The 18,390-nt window shown below is 44.2% G+C and overlaps 1 protein-coding gene across 1 annotated transcript; it reads left to right on the plus strand.

Annotated features, from left to right (window-relative positions):
* The first annotated feature begins 1,549 nt into the window (after window positions 1-1,549).
* On the plus strand, window positions 1,550-18,390 carry LOC115097533 (ATP synthase subunit delta, mitochondrial-like). The gene is made up of 5 exons (XM_029613461.1): window positions 1,550-1,907; window positions 2,758-2,911; window positions 4,554-4,642; window positions 5,093-5,221; window positions 18,277-18,390. Exons 1-4 carry the CDS (start codon window positions 1,782-1,784, stop codon window positions 5,219-5,221), a joined length of 498 nt encoding a protein of 165 aa, XP_029469321.1. The 5' UTR covers window positions 1,550-1,781; the 3' UTR covers window positions 18,277-18,390.

Consider the following 18,390-nt stretch of genomic DNA (forward strand, 5'->3'; position numbering starts at 1 on the left):
CTCTTGTTTCTTAAGTTAGAACATAAGATATGCCATACTGGGTGAGACCAAGGGTCCTTAAAGCTCAGCATCCTGTTTCTAACAGTGGCCAATCCCAGTCACAAGTACCTGACATGTACCCCAACATTAAATAGATCTCAAGCTACTATTCCTTAGTGATTAAAAGCAGTTTATAGATTTTTCCTGTAGGAACTTATCCAAAACTTTTTAAACCCGGTTACACTAACTGTCGCAACCACATCCTCTATCAATGAATTCCAGAGCTTAACTATGTGCTGAGTGAAAAATAATTTTCTTCAATTTTTTTTAAATGAGCTACTTGCTAACTTCATGGCGTGCCCCCTAGTCCTTCTGAGAAAGTAAATTACCCATTTGTTCAATCCTTTCATGATTTTTTAGATCTCTATCATATCCCCCCTTTAGTTGTCTGTTCTCCAAACTGAACAGCCCTAACATCTTTAGCCTTTCCTCACAGGGGAGCCATTCCATGCCCCTTAATTTGGTTGTCCTTCTCTGCACTTTCTCCAGTGCAACTATATCTTTTTTGAGATGTGGCAACTACAACTGCACACAGTATTCAAGGTGCGGTCTCACCATGGCAAGCTACAGAGGCATTATGACATCTTCCATTTTATTTGCCATTCCCTTCCTAATAATTCCTAACATTTTTGACCGCCTCAGCACACTGAACTGATGATTTCAATGTATTATCCACTATGACACCTAGATCTCTATCCTGGGTGATAACTCCGAAGATAGAACCTAACATCATATAACAGCAAAGGGTTATTTTTCCCTATATGCATCACCTTGCACTTGTCCACATTAAATTTCATTTGCATTTGGAAACCCAATCTTCCAGTCTCACAAGGTCCTCCTGCAATTTATTACAATCCGCTTGAGATTTAATTACTCCGCATAATTTTGTATCATCTGGAAATTTCATCATCTCAGACTGGCTGTGGGGACACTAGAACCGCTTTGGGAAGACTTCTGGAAGTTATTTTCTTCTAGGAAACTTCCAGCATAATGTACAAGAGGAAGAGAAAAGTCAAGACTGAACTGTTTGTTTATTATCAGGTCATCTCACTACAACACTTGTACATAGGAGAGGCCGAGGCCTGCTTTTGCTTTCAGAATTTGTCCAGTCTCCATACATAACAAGAGACATCCCAACTCCCCTCTACCCTTAACATACGGCAAAACTAGCCTTCCCAAGAGCCCCCCGCGCGCCTTCGCATGTCAGAAATTGTAATCGTGAGAACTCGCGCTCCCGTGTCTTCCCGCAGCTCCCGGTTTGTGTTCCGTCGTTTCTGGTTTGTATCCCGGCTCTAAGCCTCGTGACGTTCCGCCCCATTCGGTTTACGAACCGGCTGTAGGCCCCGTATCCTGACGCTTCCGGTTTGTGTCCCAGCCCTAAGCTCCGTGTTCTCTTGCGGCTTCCTGTTTGTGTCCTTGCTATAGGCCCCCGTGTATTCCGCGGTTTCCGGTCTGTGTCCTTGCAAATTGGTCTAATTTCCTTCCGCGGTTTCTATCTTGTGTCCTAGATTTAGGCCCGTCCTTCAGCCATTTCCGGTTTGTGGTCCTGGCTGTAGAGTCCGGCCCGCGTCCTCTTAGAGATTCCGGTTCGTTGGCTGGGTACAAGCCCCGTGTCTTCCTGTGGTTTCCTTGTCTTGTGTCACCGGCTATAAGCCCCGTGTTCTTCCGCCTCTTACTTGTGTCCCGGCTGTACGCCCCGTGTCCTTGCCAGCGCTTCCGGTGTGTGTCCCGTTTACCTTGCCATGCAGTCCCTTCGTCGCCTACTGTTGCTCCGCCGTGGCCTGTATCAGGCCCACCGCTGTTATGCCGAGGCTCCCTCTGCTGCTGCCGCCACGCAGATGGCGTTTACCTTCGCCTCACCCACCCAGGTAAGAGGAGGCTGCGAGGACTCAGAGAGAGAGAGAGACCCCGACCGATCCCCGAGTACGAGGAGGATCGGTAACGGCAAGATGGAGAAGTGGAGGAAGGAGGCCTGGCTGGAGATGAAAAAAGTCAGGGAGAGACGGTGGGGAAGGCGGTGAGGTGATAATGTGGTTGGAGAGAGCCAGGCACGGGGGAAATCTGGATCTCAGTTTATTGGCTTGTCTAAGGGGATTGTGTGCAAATGCTGCAGCCCTGGAGTTGGGGGTAAGGGAGGCTGCCCGCCCATGTACATCGTATCTGTTAAGGAATAATAAAGGCGAATACCAAATCCCTTCTCTCATGGCCTAACAACCTCATGAATGAGCTGAGCTAAAAATGGGCAATTCTTCACCAGAGAGAGGGGAAAAAAGTGAAGGTGGAAGGAGATGCATCCACACAACAGACCCATACCTGATGTTGGGTGGGTCTGTTGTGTGGAAAAGTCTAGGGAGCTAAAAATCCTATAGTGCTCTAAAAAATAGGATTGGCATTTTCTGAGCTGTAAGCAAAGTTCATTTTAAGCCCATCACAGAGAAAGTAGCTGAAAGACAGATAATTTTAATGCAACAGTGATTGCCAAAGGTTTAACACAGGCCTTGACAATTGTTGCCACTGCTCACAGGTTTCACATGAGTGCTAGTTGGGCTTTGTTAGTGTTACAATTTGTCCAGTATATGCACAGATTTTTTTTTCTGTCAGTTTGTTCTGAGCAGTTGTCTCACTATTTCCTGGCAGTAGAATCTAGAACAAAAAGGAAGATCTATGTTGGGGAGGATCTCCAGCTTTTTTTTTTTGCCCTGTTTTGTTTCTTTGTAGGTGTACTACAGTGGTGCCAGTGTGAAACAGGTTGATGTTCCCACGATGACTGGTGCTTTTGGTATTCTTCCAGCTCATGTTCCCACACTACAGGTCCTTCGACCTGGCATTGTAACTGTCTTCAGTGAGGATGGAACAGCAACCAAATACTTTGGTATGTAGATAGCAAGGGGAGCATTCATGCCCTGTGCTAATCAGCCCAGGCACTGTTAGCTGCTGTTTCCCGGATAGTTTCCAGTCACTCACAGCTCCTGAAGTCTCTTTTATACTTGTTTGTCTCAACACATGCCAAGACCACTATTTGTTGTATTTAGGTGCAATTTTTAGTAGCCTATGTTATGAAGTATTCATGTAACTTTTGTATCTGCAGACCTTGAAGCTAATTTAGAAAGAGAAAACACAGGTAGATTCCCTTAGAAAATTGTCTACAAACTACATGGGAACAGATGTGCCTGAGTATTTTGCATCTGCTCTATCTGCAGGGGGAGGAATGGAGGCAAAACAATATGCACATATTTGAAAATCCAAATGTACATTTGTTGTTTACTCCTCTGCTCTAATCACACCCTGTAAAAGCCTGAGGGTATTTTTAGACACTCTAATGGGGATGTTTTTTATTGAGGGCGAGCTTGCTGCGTAACTACTCGTTATTCAGCTAAATCTGTTTGAAAATAACTCTATCTAAATTTTTCTAACCCCAGAAAGCACTTTCTGGGGTCACTCAGCTCTTAAATAATGTAGTGCTTTTGTGTACTGGTAGTCCATCTGCACTAGAGCTGATGTCGAGCTGTGGGCCAGACCTCCCAAAGGCATCTTCTAAGGGTTTACAACATTAGCAACAAAGGATATGGTAGTGACTAGTTGGCACAGCAAAGTGTGGGCCATTAAAAATGCCAAAACTTAATGTCAATCTTAATGCCCTAATAGAGGCCATATACTGCACCATCAGGCCGATACAGCCGGCATTTGGACGCGCGTTTTCGACACGCTAGCTTTACTCCTTATTCAGTAAGGGGTAATAGCGCGTCCAAACCCCCCCCCCCCCCCGAGCCTAATAGCGCCCGCAACATGCAAATGCATGTTGATGGCCCTATTAGTTATTCCCACACGATTCAATAAGTAAAATGTGCAGCCAAGCCGCACATTTTACTTTCAGAAATTAGCGCCTACCCAAAGGTAGGCGCTAATTTCTCCAGGCACCGGGTAAGTGCACAGAAAAGCAGTAAAAACTGCTTTTCTGTGCACCCTCCGACTTAATATCATGGCAATATTAAGTCTGAGGTCCCGAAAGTTTAAAAAAGTAAAAAAAAAAAAAAATTTGAAATAGGCCCGCGGCTCGCGGGTTGAAAACCAGATGCTCAGTTTTGCCAGTGTCCGCTTTCCGAGTCCGTGGCTGTCAGCGGGCTTGAGAACTGACGCCGGCAAAATTGAGCGTCTGCTGTCAAACCGGCTGACAGCCGCCGCTTCTGTCCAAAAAGAGGCGCTAGGGACGCGCTAGTGTCCCTAGCGCCTCTTTTTACCGCCCGGCCTAATTTAAATAAATGTTTTTACTGTATCGCGCGCACAGGAGAGTGGGCGCTCGCCCGCTCTCCCGCGTTTTTTACTGCATCGGCCCGTAAGAAAATAAATGGAAAAGTTATAGCCTGATTTGTGAAATTTCAACTGCAAAGAGCAGCTCATGTTGATTTGTGGCACCCTAACCTGTTCCCAGCTGTCACCTAGGAGAAGGATCTTTTGCCTTTATCCACTTTGAATGATCTCTCCTCTCCCCCACTACACACCTGTTTATTTTGCAGTAAGCAGTGGCTCTGTGACTGTCAATGCAGACTCGTCAGTGCAACTTCTGGCTGAAGAGGTAGCGACTCTCGATATGCTGGACAGCAACGTAAGTTTCATCTGTTCATACCATAGTATCACCAAAGTTACCTAAACATTTTATTTTTTGGCGTACCTTTGCCGTGGGGTAGACACATCATATCCAGACTCTCTGCAGCACACAGTTTCTCTTGACATAGAAAGCTGAAAGCAAAGCAAAGGAAAGGATTGAAAAGTAGTAAATGTTCCTTTGCTGACATTATCCTGTGGTTTCTCTTTTGCTGAGCTGTTTCTTTACTGGTGTGTCCTGCTCATGTGAGGAAATGAATCTTTAATAATGGGTCCATTGAGGCATGGTAGTAGATGAGAGAGGCCCTGAAAATAATGGGGGAGCTGGAAGATAAGAGATTTAAAGACCATAGGGATGATTAGATATGTGAATGTGGAAAGCTGGGGAAGGGGAAAGGTTTGAATTTAGCTTCCTTGAAGTTGGATTTCAGAAATTTTTCTCATCTAACAGATTGCCAGAGCAAACCTGGAAAAGGCTCAGGCAGAGTTGCTGAGTGCGTCAGATGAGGCCAGCAAAGCTGAGGCTCTGATCCGGGTGGAAGCCAGTGAGGCCATTGTGAAGTCACTGGAGGGACTCTAGGTAAGCTACCATTGTTCCCTGTATGCAAGCACGTACAATTAAAGGAAAATAAAATGCTGTTTCAAAGAACACTGCTCACAAATTTGTATACTAAGTTGCCTACAAAAATTATTTTTGTGCACTCAGCCTAAAAAACTTAGAATATAGTAAGCAACCAGTGTGTCAGAGCTGAGAACAGGTTCTCTGAGTCACTCCCAGACTCGCTCTAAGAGGGAATAATGTGTTTGTCCCTGGTTCTGATCTCTATGTCTTCCACTCCAGCTAGATAAAATGAGAACAAGTTAGAGTGAGTATTGCTACTCTTTTTTTTTTCTTTTTTTGCTAACATTCCCTTTCCTTTCACATTTGTTTTAAAATCATGGATCTTGCCCATCTTTCCCGTCACTCCTGGCCTTTTTGTTCAAGGACCACCCCACCTGCTGCCCCTATAGTCCCTGTTGCCCTGCATCTGTGGTCATTGGTTGCCGCCTCTTGCTCTTGTTACCACTGTCCAACCTGTTACCCTTTCCATCTCCTTGCATCTGTGGTGGTTAATTGCCCTCGTCACATCCTCACCTTTGGTTATCAGCCATTCTGCTGCCCCCTCCCTTTCTTGCCCCAGACCTGTTGTCACTGTTTGCTCTGCTGCCGTCCCCTCCCTGTTGTACCTGTGGTTGTCGGCTGCCTTTTCCTATTCTCCCCCCAGACATCTGGTTAGCAACCATTCTGCTGCCCTCCCCACCTCTTTATACCTGTGATTATTGTTGGTCCTTTCCTTCCTCTGGACCTGCGCTCAGTGTTCACTCCACAATCCCCTGCACCTTTAGTCTTGTGATTTCTATTTTCACTTCTTTGGGCTTTCGTAGTTGCTTCCAGCTCTTCCTGTATGCGCTTGTGCACCTTTTAGTTCTTAGGCCTGGCATAGTTTACGAGCAGAAGTTGTAGCGAGAAATCAAATTTAAATGCAGTTGGGACAGATACAGAGGGCAGTAGTAGAAACAGGTTTGAGAATTTGGGTAAAAGATATGAAGCAGGGAGAGCTGATGTTTAAAAAAGGGATCATTATCTTATCTACACAGAGTAGCAGAGAACCAGAAAGGAAAACATCTGGGCAGACTGGATGGGCCAGTTGGTTATCTATTGTTATCTGATATAGTCCCCTTGTGTATTTTCCCCATCTTACCCCTTGCTGAGAATCGCCTCTCCTCTCAAAAGTTCTCACTTATTAACGTTACCAGCAAGTGGATATTTGTATAGCTATAGTTCTGCATTTTGACAGGGCCGCCTTTGCTCTCAGAATAAGGAAGAGCTGTTCAGACTGCTGTAGCAGTGCTCTGCAGGTCTCTTCCCCACAGCTGTATACTATTCATGCCCATTGTGAGGACATGGAACAACTCCTTCATCATAAGTCCTGCACTTGGTTTGGGTACAATTCTGGCAGAGCGCTAGAGGTAGTGTACTTGGATTTCAGTAAGTTGTTTTTTTTTTTGACACTGTTCCACATTGGAGACTTATAAATAAATTGAACACCCTTGGTATGGGCCCTAGAGTGACTGACTGGGTTGGAAATTGACTGAGTGGGAGCTGACAAAGGGTAGTGGTAAATGGAGTTTTCTTCGAGGAAGGGTAGTGGTGTGCCTAAGGGATTGGTCCTTGGACCGGTTCTGTTCAAGATTTTAATGAGCAACATAGCAGAAAGCTTGTTGGGAAAGGTTTGCCTTTTTTGCTGATTGTACCAAAACCTGCAGCAAGGTGGACGGTCAGGAAGGTGTGGAAAACACGAGGAGGGATCTAGCAAAGCTCGAGGAATGGTCTAAGGTCCGGCAGCTAAGATTTAATGCTAAAAAATGCAGAGTAATGCATTTAGGATGCATAAAGCCAAGGGAAAGGTACAGTATTGGAGGTTGAAATTCTTCTAAGTATGAAGGAAAAGCAGGATCTAGGGTTGATTATGGCCAAACAGTTGGATAATGCAACAGCAAAAGCTGGAAAGATGCTTGTATGGGAAGAGGAGTGGTCAGCAGAAAAAGGGAGGTGATTATTGCCCCTGTATAGGCCCCTGGTGAGACCTCACTTGGACTCATGTGCACAATTCTGGAGACTGCACCAGCAGGATGGAGTTGATCCAGAGGGTGGCTACTAAAATGGTTGGTGCTCTTCATTTTGAAGCATATGGGGATAGACTTAAAAATCCAAACACATACACTTTAGAAGAAAGGTAAGATAGGGGGGATATGATAGAGATACTTATTTATTTTATTTATTTAAAATATTTATACTCTGCTAGTTTAACAGTGTCATTTCAAGCAGATTACATACAAATATCTCAAAATGTTTCCATGCATAGGAGGTGGATCTCTTTCAGTGGAAAGGAGGTTCTAGTACAAGGAGTCATGGGATGAGGGTGAAAGGGGGTAGACTCAGGAGTAATCCTAGGAAATATTTCTTTACAGAGAGGGTGGAGGATGTGTGGAACAGCCTCCCAGTGGAGGTGGTAGAGACAAAAACAGAATCTGAATTCAAGAAAGCATGGGATAAATACAGGGGATCTCTAAGGGGGTGATGGTAATTAGAAAGCTAAATTAATTTGGATGTATGGGGAGATTAGGTAGTCCATACAGTCTTTAACTGCCCTTAGTTTTCTCTGTTTCTATGTAGGTAAGTTTCTGCTATAGCTGGTGACTGCCACTAGGTGGCATGTGGCATCCATTCTCTTTTATAGAGGAGCACAGCAATTGTGACTGTCTTACACCAAGTAAAATATAACTTAGCTTCCTAAGCCACAAGTACATTTACCAGTATTCATGATCGGTTTCAGATTAAAAATTAAAGCTGATGAGTGCAACGGGTCAGTGACGAGGAAGTTTCAGAACAAGGGGTCATGATAGGAGGCTCAAAAGAGGTAACCTTAGGAGTAGCATGAGGAAATAGGAAATATTTCTTCACAGAGAGGGGGGTGAATGCATTGAATGGCTTTCCAGAGGAGGTGTGTGGCAATAATAGTAACCGGATTCAAGAAAGTCTTGGCCAAGAACAAAGGATTCTTAGCTGTGGAGGAGTGAGAGGTAAAGCCTGGGCCAAGAACAGAGGATCCTTGGCTGTCTGTGGAGAGTGGGGTAAAGCCTGGCACGGGTACAGAGTACCCTTGGCTGTTTGGAGGAGTGAGAGGTAAAGCCTAGGAAAGGCATAGAGGATCCTTAAGAACATAAGGGCCATGTTGGGTCAGACCAAGATCCATCGAGCCCAGCAACCTGTCTCTTGACAGTAGCCAGTCTAGGTCACAAGTTCCCTTCGAATCCCCAATAGCTGATCTGTTCCTTTATTTCACCCCCAGGTTATAAGCACTGGCTTTCCCAAGTCTACCTGGCTAATAACTATTTATGGAGTTTTCCTTCAGGAACTTCTCCAGTTTTCTTTTGAACTCCTTATGTTAGTTGCTTTGACCAAGTCCTCTGGCAACAGATTCCATAGCTTGATTGTGTGCTGAGAAGAAAAATAATTCCTAAAATGTATTTTAAATCTACTCTTTGCTAGTTTCATGGACTGTCTCAAAGTGCTGTTTGAACGTGTAAATAACTGTTCCTTATTTACCCTTTCCACCCTACTCGTGATTTTATAAATTTCAATTATATCCTTATCTCTGCCAAAGAGCCCTAAGCTGTTTAGCCTTTCTCCGTAAGGGAGCTTTTCCATCCCCTTTATCAATTTTGTAGCCCCCTCTCTCTGTACATTTTCTAAGCCTGCAATGTCTTCATTGAGATGCGGCAATCAGAATTGCACTCAATACTCAAGACATAGTCGCACCATAGATCTAGGTAGGGGGATTATGATATTCTCAGTTTTGTTCTCTGTTCCTTTCCAAATGATTCCTAACATTCTATTTGTGGTTTTTGACCGCCACCACAGACTGAGCTGCAGATTTCAAGGTATTGTCCACGAGGTCTGTGAAGTCTTTTTCCTGGGTGGCGACACGAAACCCAGCATCGTGTACCTGTAGTTGGGATTATTTTTCCCTCTTACTTTGCACTTGTTCACATTAAATTGCATCTGGCATTTAGAAGACCTGCCTCCTAATCTCACAAAGTGCTTCTGCAGTTGTTCACAACCTGCTCTTTTTAATGATTTGAAACAATTTTGTCATCTGCAAATAAGAACATAAGAACATGCCATGCTGGGTCAGACCAAGAGTCCATCAAGCCCAGCATCCTGTTTCCAACAGAGGCCAAAACCAGGCCACAAGAACCTGGCAATTACCCAGTCACTCATCGTTCCTTTCTCCAGATTGTTTATGAATATGCACAGGTCCCAATACAAATCCCTGGGGCAATCCACCAACAACCATTTCCCATTGAGAAAGCTGACCGTTTAATCCTACCCTCTGTTTCCTGTCTTTTATCCAGTTACCAATCCACAACAGGATACTGTCTCTGATCCCACAATCTCCCAATTTCCTGAGGAGTCTCTCATGAAGGACTGTCACCTGCCTTCTGAAAATACAAATACACTATATCAACCGGCTCACCTTTGGCTGCACGTTTATTTACACCCTCAAAAGATAATCTAGTAAACTGATAAAGCAGGACTTCCCTTTGCAAACACCATGTTGACTCTTCCCCATTAAACCTTGTCTGTGTGGTCAGTAATTTTGTTTTTAAGACTAGCTTAACCATTATGCCTGGCACTGACGTCAGGCTCGCTGCTCTGTGGCTTTCTGGACCACCCCTGAAGCTCTTTTTAAAAACTGGTGTCGCATTGGCCACCCTTCAGTCTTCTGTTACCGTAGCTGTTTTAAATAATAGCTTGTACATCACCAGAAACAGTTTTGCAGTTTCGCTTTTGAGTTCCTTCTGGTGTGAATATCATCTGGTCCCGGTAACTTGCTATTCTTTAGTCTGTCAATCTGAATTTTTATGACCACCTCCTGTTTCACAGTGATTCCATCTAGTTGGTCAGTTATCACCATTTAAAAAAAAAAAAAAAAAAAAAAAGTTTCAGGTGTGTGTGTAACCCCATCCTCCTCCTCCTCAGTAAAGACAGGGCAAAACAATTCATTTACTTTTTCTGCTATTTCCTTGTCCTTCTGATCACCCCTTGGGTGTGCCGAGAAGAAAAATAATTCCCAAAGTGTATAGGAATTTTTGCTTTGAACTTATTTGTAAAAGGTCTTTATCACTTGCTTTTACCTCTTTTCAAATTCACTTAGCCTGCTTAATTACTTTTACATCTAACTTCCCAGTGCTCATGCTCTTTCTTGTTTTCCTCATTTGGGTCTGCTTTCCATTTCTTGAACGATGCCCTTTTGGATTTAATTGCCTCTTTGACCTCAATATTTATTTGTTTATCTATTTATTGGTTTTTATATACCGGTGTTCAATATAGAATATCACATCGGTTTACATTGTAGCTGTGTTCAAGAAGTTGTGGTCGTCTTGTACATTATAACATCATCAAGTTCTTATTTAACATTGTGTTTGTAACTGCATTATAACTTCAGAAAATATGTATTGAGCATTGTAATTAACTCTATCACATCGTATTTAGTTCAATATTAAAGCACACTGGCAGTCGTTTGTTTTCCTTCAACCTTTTTTCATGCACAGAACACATTTTTATATCGGCCTCGAGGATGGTAATTTTAAACAGTGTGGCCATGCTTCCTGCCAGGTTTGCTCCTTTCAGTTTTGTTTTTCTAACAAATATGTCAATTTTTTATAGTCTAATGCTATGGCGGTAGTTTTCCTTAGTATTCGCCCTCCAGTGACTGTCAAATTTTATTACGCTATGATCACTGTTGCCAAGTGCATCCACCACTTTTATCTTCTGCCTGCCACTGAGCACTAGATCTAATATAGTTCCTGCTCTCGTTGGTTCTGTACGAAGCAGTCGTTGATGGCATCTAGGAACTTTACCTCCCTTTCACGTCCTGATGTGACATTTAGCCAAGTCTTCCGTTGTTATTGTGTTGCCCGTTTTACTAGCCTCTTGGATCTGTTAAGTATTCTGCAGTCTTGTTTCCTCATCCTGGCCAGGCAGGTGATAATAAATCCCCACTACTATACTCTTCCCTTTTACCCTTGGACTCTCTATCCATAAGGATGCCATAGTGCAGTTTGTTTCCTGCAAAACTTTATCTTGCTTGACTCTGTGCCATCCTTAACATATATTGCTACCCACGCCAGCAGTTTTATCTGCTCTGTCATGGCAATATTGTTTGTGCCCTGGTATCAGTTTCCATTGGTTATCCTCCTTCCACCAGGTCTCCGAGATGCCTATTATGTCTATTTCTTCCTTTAGCACCATGCGTTCTAACTCTCCAGCTTTACTTCTCAGATTTTTAGCATTTGCATGCAGACATTTTAAAGTAGTTTTATTTATATTTTTATGTGTACTCATAGCCTGCTTATTATCAGGTAATACAGGCAGTTTAGGGTCATTTTTATCTGCGTGCTCTGTATTTAAAATCATCTGCGGGGTTTTTTCACCTTTTACAAAATTCCCGATAGAGAGCTGGTTCTAACATACTTGGTTTGCCACTGTCCTTTGAAGATATCTCCCTCCAAACCATGTGCTGCTGAGTGACTGTCAGCTTTCTTCCATGGGGGAGTGAAGGGTGAAGACTAGGATAAGAGACAGAGGATTCTTAGCTGTGGGAGGGAAGTGAGGGATAAAGCCTGGGTCAGACACAGAGCTTTCTTTTCTTTTCTTTTTTTTATTAAATGTTTAATACACAATGAGAGTATTACAATGTCACAAAGCAGTCATCGTTTTTCCAAGTTACATCCATTATTTGTGTTAGTATCATCCTGATTATATCGGTTACATTATTGTAACAAACATGAGTTTATAATAAACGTAAGTGTGGCAAATAAAAAGTGAATCTTGTATTCAGTTCTATGTCCCACCTCCGTGATGATGCCCCCGCACCCTCCCACGAGGTGCCTATTGGGATATCTAGTTTTCATTCGGTTGGCCTTATGAATGTGTGGGCTTAGGCTCAGTAGGTTTTGATACCTCAGCCTAGGTCTTTTGCCATTCAGTATATGTGATGCCCATGTCCTTTTGAATTTCGGGAGTTTGAGCGGTCAGTCAATACATAGTATAAGGTTTAGCTAGGCTGATTTTAATGTAAACGTTCTGATGTGTCTCAGGTTTTACGCCACCGGGCCGCAAGTTCGCAGTGTGCTGCCGCCGTAATGATTTGTATCAATTGGCAGGTTCTCTTGACTAGCGTGCATATAATCTATGGAAAGCAGAAGAGCTCTTGGGTTCCTTTCGATCTTACACCCCGTGACTTCTAAAATCAACCAGAGGATCAGATTCCAGTATTCTACTTCTTTGGCAGAAGAAGTGTCCCCTCCTTCCCACACTGGCACCAGCATCGCCCGTCAGAGCCTGGGAACATCTTGCCTAGTTTTCGGGGGCCGAGGTACCACCGATACAGCAGTTTAGAGCCATTCTCAGTGACTCCTGATGACACCAGGCTTTTATAGCAAAGGTCCCAGTCCGATAAATCTAGCTCTGCATTCATGGCCCTTTCCCGTGACAGAGCGTGTCGTGGTTTGGAGGCCTCCTCACCTATCAAGAGTTGGTATAATTTAGATATCGTTTTGATCATGTTATCTGCTTTAGAGCAGATGACTTCAAATTTTAGATGTTCTCCTTTGGAGCATTTGTGGGATTTCCCTCAATCTTAGAAATTAGTACAGTTGAGTTTAGGCGAAACTGTCTCTCTCTTCTAGCGGGTATAGCTAAGATGCCTTCTCGAATGAGTGTATGGATTTCCCATCCCAAGGCTGCTCTACCCTTACTATACATACTCGCCTCCAAAATGCTATGGTAGCGCTCTCCACCCCTGGGGGAATAGTTTAATAAATAGGAACCTTAAGCGGGGCCATGGGGTCTGTTCTCTTATCAATGGTTTTCCGTGTTGTGTCCATATTGTAAATGTGGCTTGAGAGAATGGAGATACATTTTTGTGAGATAATTAGGGGGTTGTCTGCAATCCAGACTAGCTCCTCTGTGGGGGTGAGGCCTATAATATCCTGTTCCATCACCATCCACAGCTTAACATGTGGATTTTCCATGCCAGGAGATCACTGCTCACAATTGAGATGCGGCATAGTAACGGGCCAGGTCCCCCTCTGTCGTTTAGGACGGAAGAGGACTGCTCTCGCCACTCTCAGTGGCCACCATTTCCAGATGAATCAGAGTAGCTTCCTCTGCCAGTCCCTTAAAGGTTTGAGGTGCATGTTTGTTTTATAGGGAGTGTCTGGAAAAGATAACAGAGTTGGAGCAGAATGTATGTCTAGATGGTATGTACCCTACCCAACCAGGATAACTGTAGCCGTTCCCATTTCTCCAGCTCTGCAGTTACTTCTCTTATAAGAGGCCCATAGTTAGTTAATATTGAATATCTTCCTCAAGTCTGATCCCAGACTTATCCCTAGATATTTTATATCTTTGCTTTCCCATTTAAAGGGTAGCTTTGATTTAATGTCCAACGCCACCTCAATCCCCAGGGATAGATTTAAAATTTCTGACTTCTCTGCATTTACTTTAACGCCTGATTATTTTCCTGCATTGCCGAACCTCCTTTAGTAAAGGGGAGAAGGATCTTGTTGGGTCTGTGATTGTGAATAAGAGGTCATCTTGTTGTATGAGTGTGAGCCTATGCAGGCCCAGGTGATCTCACCGTTGGCTCTAATTTGTGCAGCAACAGGTTCTAGTGAGAGTGCAAAAAGCAAGGGGGGGTGGGGGCGTCAATGGGCAATCCCTGTCTCGTTCCCCGACTAACCTCGAATAGCTCCAAGTACACCCCCCCCCCCCCCCATTGACACGAATGCTTGCTTTTGGGTGATTGTATCGAGCCTTCACTCACGTTAGGAAGCGAGGCCCCAAGCCAAAGCCAAATTTGTGGAGGACCTGAAATAAATAGGCCCAGTGCACCCTATCAAACGTTTTTTTTTTTTCTGCATCAACTGTCGGTAAGACTGCTGGTGTTTTTCACTTTCTGTACCCACCACATAGTTTTACGACTTTGTGAACATTGTCTGCGCCCCGTCTTCCCGGTATAAATCCCGACTGATCCCCATGGGTAAGATTAGGGTCCACTAAGCTTAAACGCTGTGCTAGGATCTTGAGATATCTTGAGATCAGTATTGATTGATGAAATGGGTCTATAAGACCCACCCAGTGTGGGATCGTGTCCTCCTTTGGCTGTCACAGTGATGCCAGCTACATTGGCGCCTGTGGGCAGGTGGCCTCCCTCTCTGATAGTTGAACATTGACGTGAGGGGGGGTCCTAACAGTTGCCCGTTTACAGGATTTATAAAATCTAGCTGTGTACCCATCTAGTCACTTTGAGTTCTGTAATAGCTTCTAGTGCCTCTTTTTTTTCCCCCTCATTTTGGCATTGAGGTGTGCCCTTTTCTCCTCTGGGAGGTATGGTAGAGCGATACCCACAATATAGCTCTCTATGTCTTCCTCCCTGATGGAGGTATCAGCAGAATACAGCTCTTCATAGAATTGGGCGAATCCTTTAGAGATATCAGAAGTTCTCTTCTCTGTTCTTAATTTCGAGGACCTGATTTTGCAGACATTGTTTTTTGAGTCGCCTAAGCCAACAGTCTGCAGTTTTATTGTCAAATTTGAAGCATTTTTGTTTAGTCCTTTCTAACTGAAAGGCCCTCAGCTCTAGTCTTGTCTCTTCGAGAAGAGGAAAGGCTGGTGCTGTCTCCCGCTCTTTTATGTTTGATTCCCAGTCTCCCAATGCATGTCAGTAGTTGCACTCTGGTCTGTTCTTTATCTTGTTTTTAGATATGAGGCCCTAGAAATCAATTTTCCCCTGATAACCGCTTTTAACCCTCCCATATCAGTGTAGGGCTAACTTCCCCCGTCTCGTTAATAACGAGGTAGTCTTCAGTGTCTTCTAGTAGGTTGTCAGTGAAGGTCTCGTCGGTGACTAGGTTTTCATGAAGTCTCCAGAAGGATCGTCTGAGTGGTTCCCTGCCTACCTTCAGTCCAGGTTATGTTTCTGATGCCCGTGTCGCGTATCTTGCCCACTACTCTTTTATCCGTTAGAAAGTAGGCTATTCTGGAGTAGGATTTGTGGGGTTGTGAGTAAAAAGGTGTCGTCCCTTGCTGCGGGGTTTCTTAATTGCCATGCATCTGCTAGGACCCAGGTGTCTTTATCAGGCTACGTCTCTGTGTCTTTGAAGTACCAAGACCCCTCTGTGGAATTGTCCAGGAAAGGGTTAACATGTCAAGTTGAAGTCGCCCCCCCCCCCCCCCCATTATGATGTGTCCCTTCTGCCCACCCTGACAGTGTAGTGGATAAGGATTGTAAGTAGTTCCCCCTGTTCAGAATTTGGACTGTATATATTAATCAGTGTGAATAATTCACCATATATTAGCAGCTTTTAGAATCAGAAATCTCCCGTGTATGTCTAATAGCTTTAACGTCGACTATTAAATTACTGGCAAACAAGAATACCTACTCCTCCACATTTGCACTCCTTAGTTGCTGAGGAGAAATATTGTTTTGGGTATTTTCTGTAATGCATTAGCGCAGAGCGTCGCACCTTGAGATGGGGTTCTTGGCGGAAAATGTTAGCATTTTTTGACTCTGCTTCCTTGCTGTGTTTAAGCCTTTCACATTTAGTGATCATATTTTTAGCCCTCCCACTTTAAGGCCTACTCTCTCTCAACTTCCCTCTTCCCGGCATCCCTGGGCTTACTTAGGCAATAGACCCCTGATAGATTAGACACCGTGGTACCCCCATGCCTCTTCAATTCTTGGCAATCATATACAAGTAAACAGGCCCTCGTCGAGTCGGTGAGAGGTTTTCTTTCCTTCTGTAGGGCAGCTGTGTTTACAGCTTGTTCTTCTAGCCGAGATTCTGCTTCCTCTAGGCAGTGTCCCAGCGTTGCTATTTCTCCCTTCACTTCTTCACTGATCCGCTCTCCGACCTCGGAGGGGAGAGATGCCGTATCTTGCCGCACTTCGGCGACCCGGCACAGGAAGTAGGCTCTTGTCGGCACGCTGCTGCCTTCCACTTTTCCGTCACCTTTCTCATTTTTCCTTATTCACTGCCGCCATGCGCTCTTCTTCCTCCGCCCTTTTCTGCTCCAGAACGTCACGAGTTTCCCCGCTAGCAAACGAGAATCGCTGCAGGTTCGTTTTGGGTTTGTTTTTTTTTGATCGCCGCCATCCAGGATGTGTCCGGTCGGGTGCACGTTTGCTGGGATTTTTTTTTTTCCTGGCCGGTGTGTGCCGCGATTGGAGCTGATAGCGCGGTGGAGATTCGGAGGCCCCGGGCTTAGGCGTCCATCACGGTGAATGACGTCACTTCCTCCAGACAGAGGTTTCTTGGCTGTGGGAGGGAGGTGAGGGGGTAGAGCCTGAGTCAGGCACAGAAGATCCCTGGAGGTGGAAATGTGAGGGTAGAGCTGACATCGGGCAAGGAAGGAAAGCGCATCCAGAGGCATGGCTTTGGGAATACTTTCCTATAAATCCGTGGTGGGGTGTGTGTAGCTGTTGGTTGGGGTAGTGATGGGGGGGGGGGAGGATGTCTTTGTGAGTGGGGATGAGTGTGGGTGGTAGAGACGTGTTTGGCAATGAGTATGTAGGGATTGTAGGGCTATGTTTTGTATGTGGAGGTCTCTGGGGTGTGTTTGGGTGGAAAGAGTTTGTGTGTGGGTGGGTGGGTCCTCGGCTCTCTGCCTCTGTTGCTCTGTGCAAAGTGCTGGTAGAGGGGAGGGGGTATTTGGAAGGAACGCTGGTCAGCATTCAAACAGTTTGTACAGCTCTATAGGGATTTCCTTTGGAGACTTGATTCCCTGATATTTCTCATTTTTTTATTTTATTTTTTTTTAATTCATCCAAGATTTCCACATTTTCTTCCTGTATGCCAAATTTTGTGAATTTCCAGTCCTTTTTTGGAGAGTTGTTATGCTGACAGATGGATGGATGGCCATTGATCTTGTTTACATAATTCTTTCCAACATTTAATGTGTGGGAAAGCCTAAAACTGGGGATGAATTGACATAAGTGTGAAACTTTTGAGCATGGTTCCAAGTGTGTAGATTTCTACCTTAGCTATCCTCCATTCAAGCACATTTCATATCCATTCATAATTCCATCATCTTTAAATTACAGACGGCCTCTCAAAAGTCAGAGCACATCTCGTGTTCATTGAGCTCAAAAAAGATATTATTGCGATGGAGAAGGTACAGAGAAGGGCGACCAAAATGATAAAGGGGATGAAACAGCTCCCCTATGAGGAAAGACTAAAGAGTTAGGGCTGTTCAGCTTGGAGAAGAGATGGCTGAGGGGGGATTTGATAGAGGTCTTTAAGATCATGAGAGGTCTTGAACGAGTAAATGTGAATCGGTTATTTACTCTTTTTAGTAATAGAAGGACTAGGGGGCATTCCATGAAGTTAGCATGTGGCACATTTAAGACTAATCGGAGAAAGTTCTTTTTCACTCAACGCACAATTAAATGCTGGAATTTGTTGCCAGAGGATGTGGTTAGTGCAGTTAATGTAGCTGGGTTTAAAAAAGGATTGGATAAGTTCTTGGAGGAGAAGTCCATTACCTGCTATTAAGTTCACTTAGAGAATAGCCACTGCCATTAGCAATGATAACATGGAATAGACTTAGTTTTTGGGTACTTGCCAGGTTCTTATGGCCTGGATTGGCCACTGTTGGAAACAGGATGCTAGGCTTGATGGATCCTTGGTCTGACCCAGTATGGCATGTTCTTATGTTCTTATGTTCTTATCATACAGTCTTAAGGAGCTTCCTTAGGAAGTGTAAACATCAATGGGAAAACAGGTTTATAGGAGGATGTGATTTGTCCAGAGAAAGGTGGGGACTAGGAAAGAAGCACCGCTTTGGGGGGGGAGGGGCACTGAGGCTAAAATCACAAAATGTATTTACTTATTAACAAAAATGTCTATACCGCAGCATTACCACTCTCGTGTTTGCAGCGGTGAACACCACCAACTTATACAGTGTCTAAAATACAATCCTGAAACACCAATTTAGATTGTTTTATGTAATTTCTTTTGCAGGAATTCGCTCATCTTGATGGTCTGCTTCCCTTCCTCCTTTGTACAGATTCCAGGGATGAACCATCGGGTGTCCGATAACTTTCCACAAATAATAAAAAAAAAAAAAAAAAAAAA

This window comes from Rhinatrema bivittatum, chromosome 8 (genome assembly GCF_901001135.1).
Source record: "Rhinatrema bivittatum chromosome 8, aRhiBiv1.1, whole genome shotgun sequence".
NCBI classification, from domain to species: Eukaryota; Metazoa; Chordata; class Amphibia; order Gymnophiona; family Rhinatrematidae; genus Rhinatrema; species Rhinatrema bivittatum.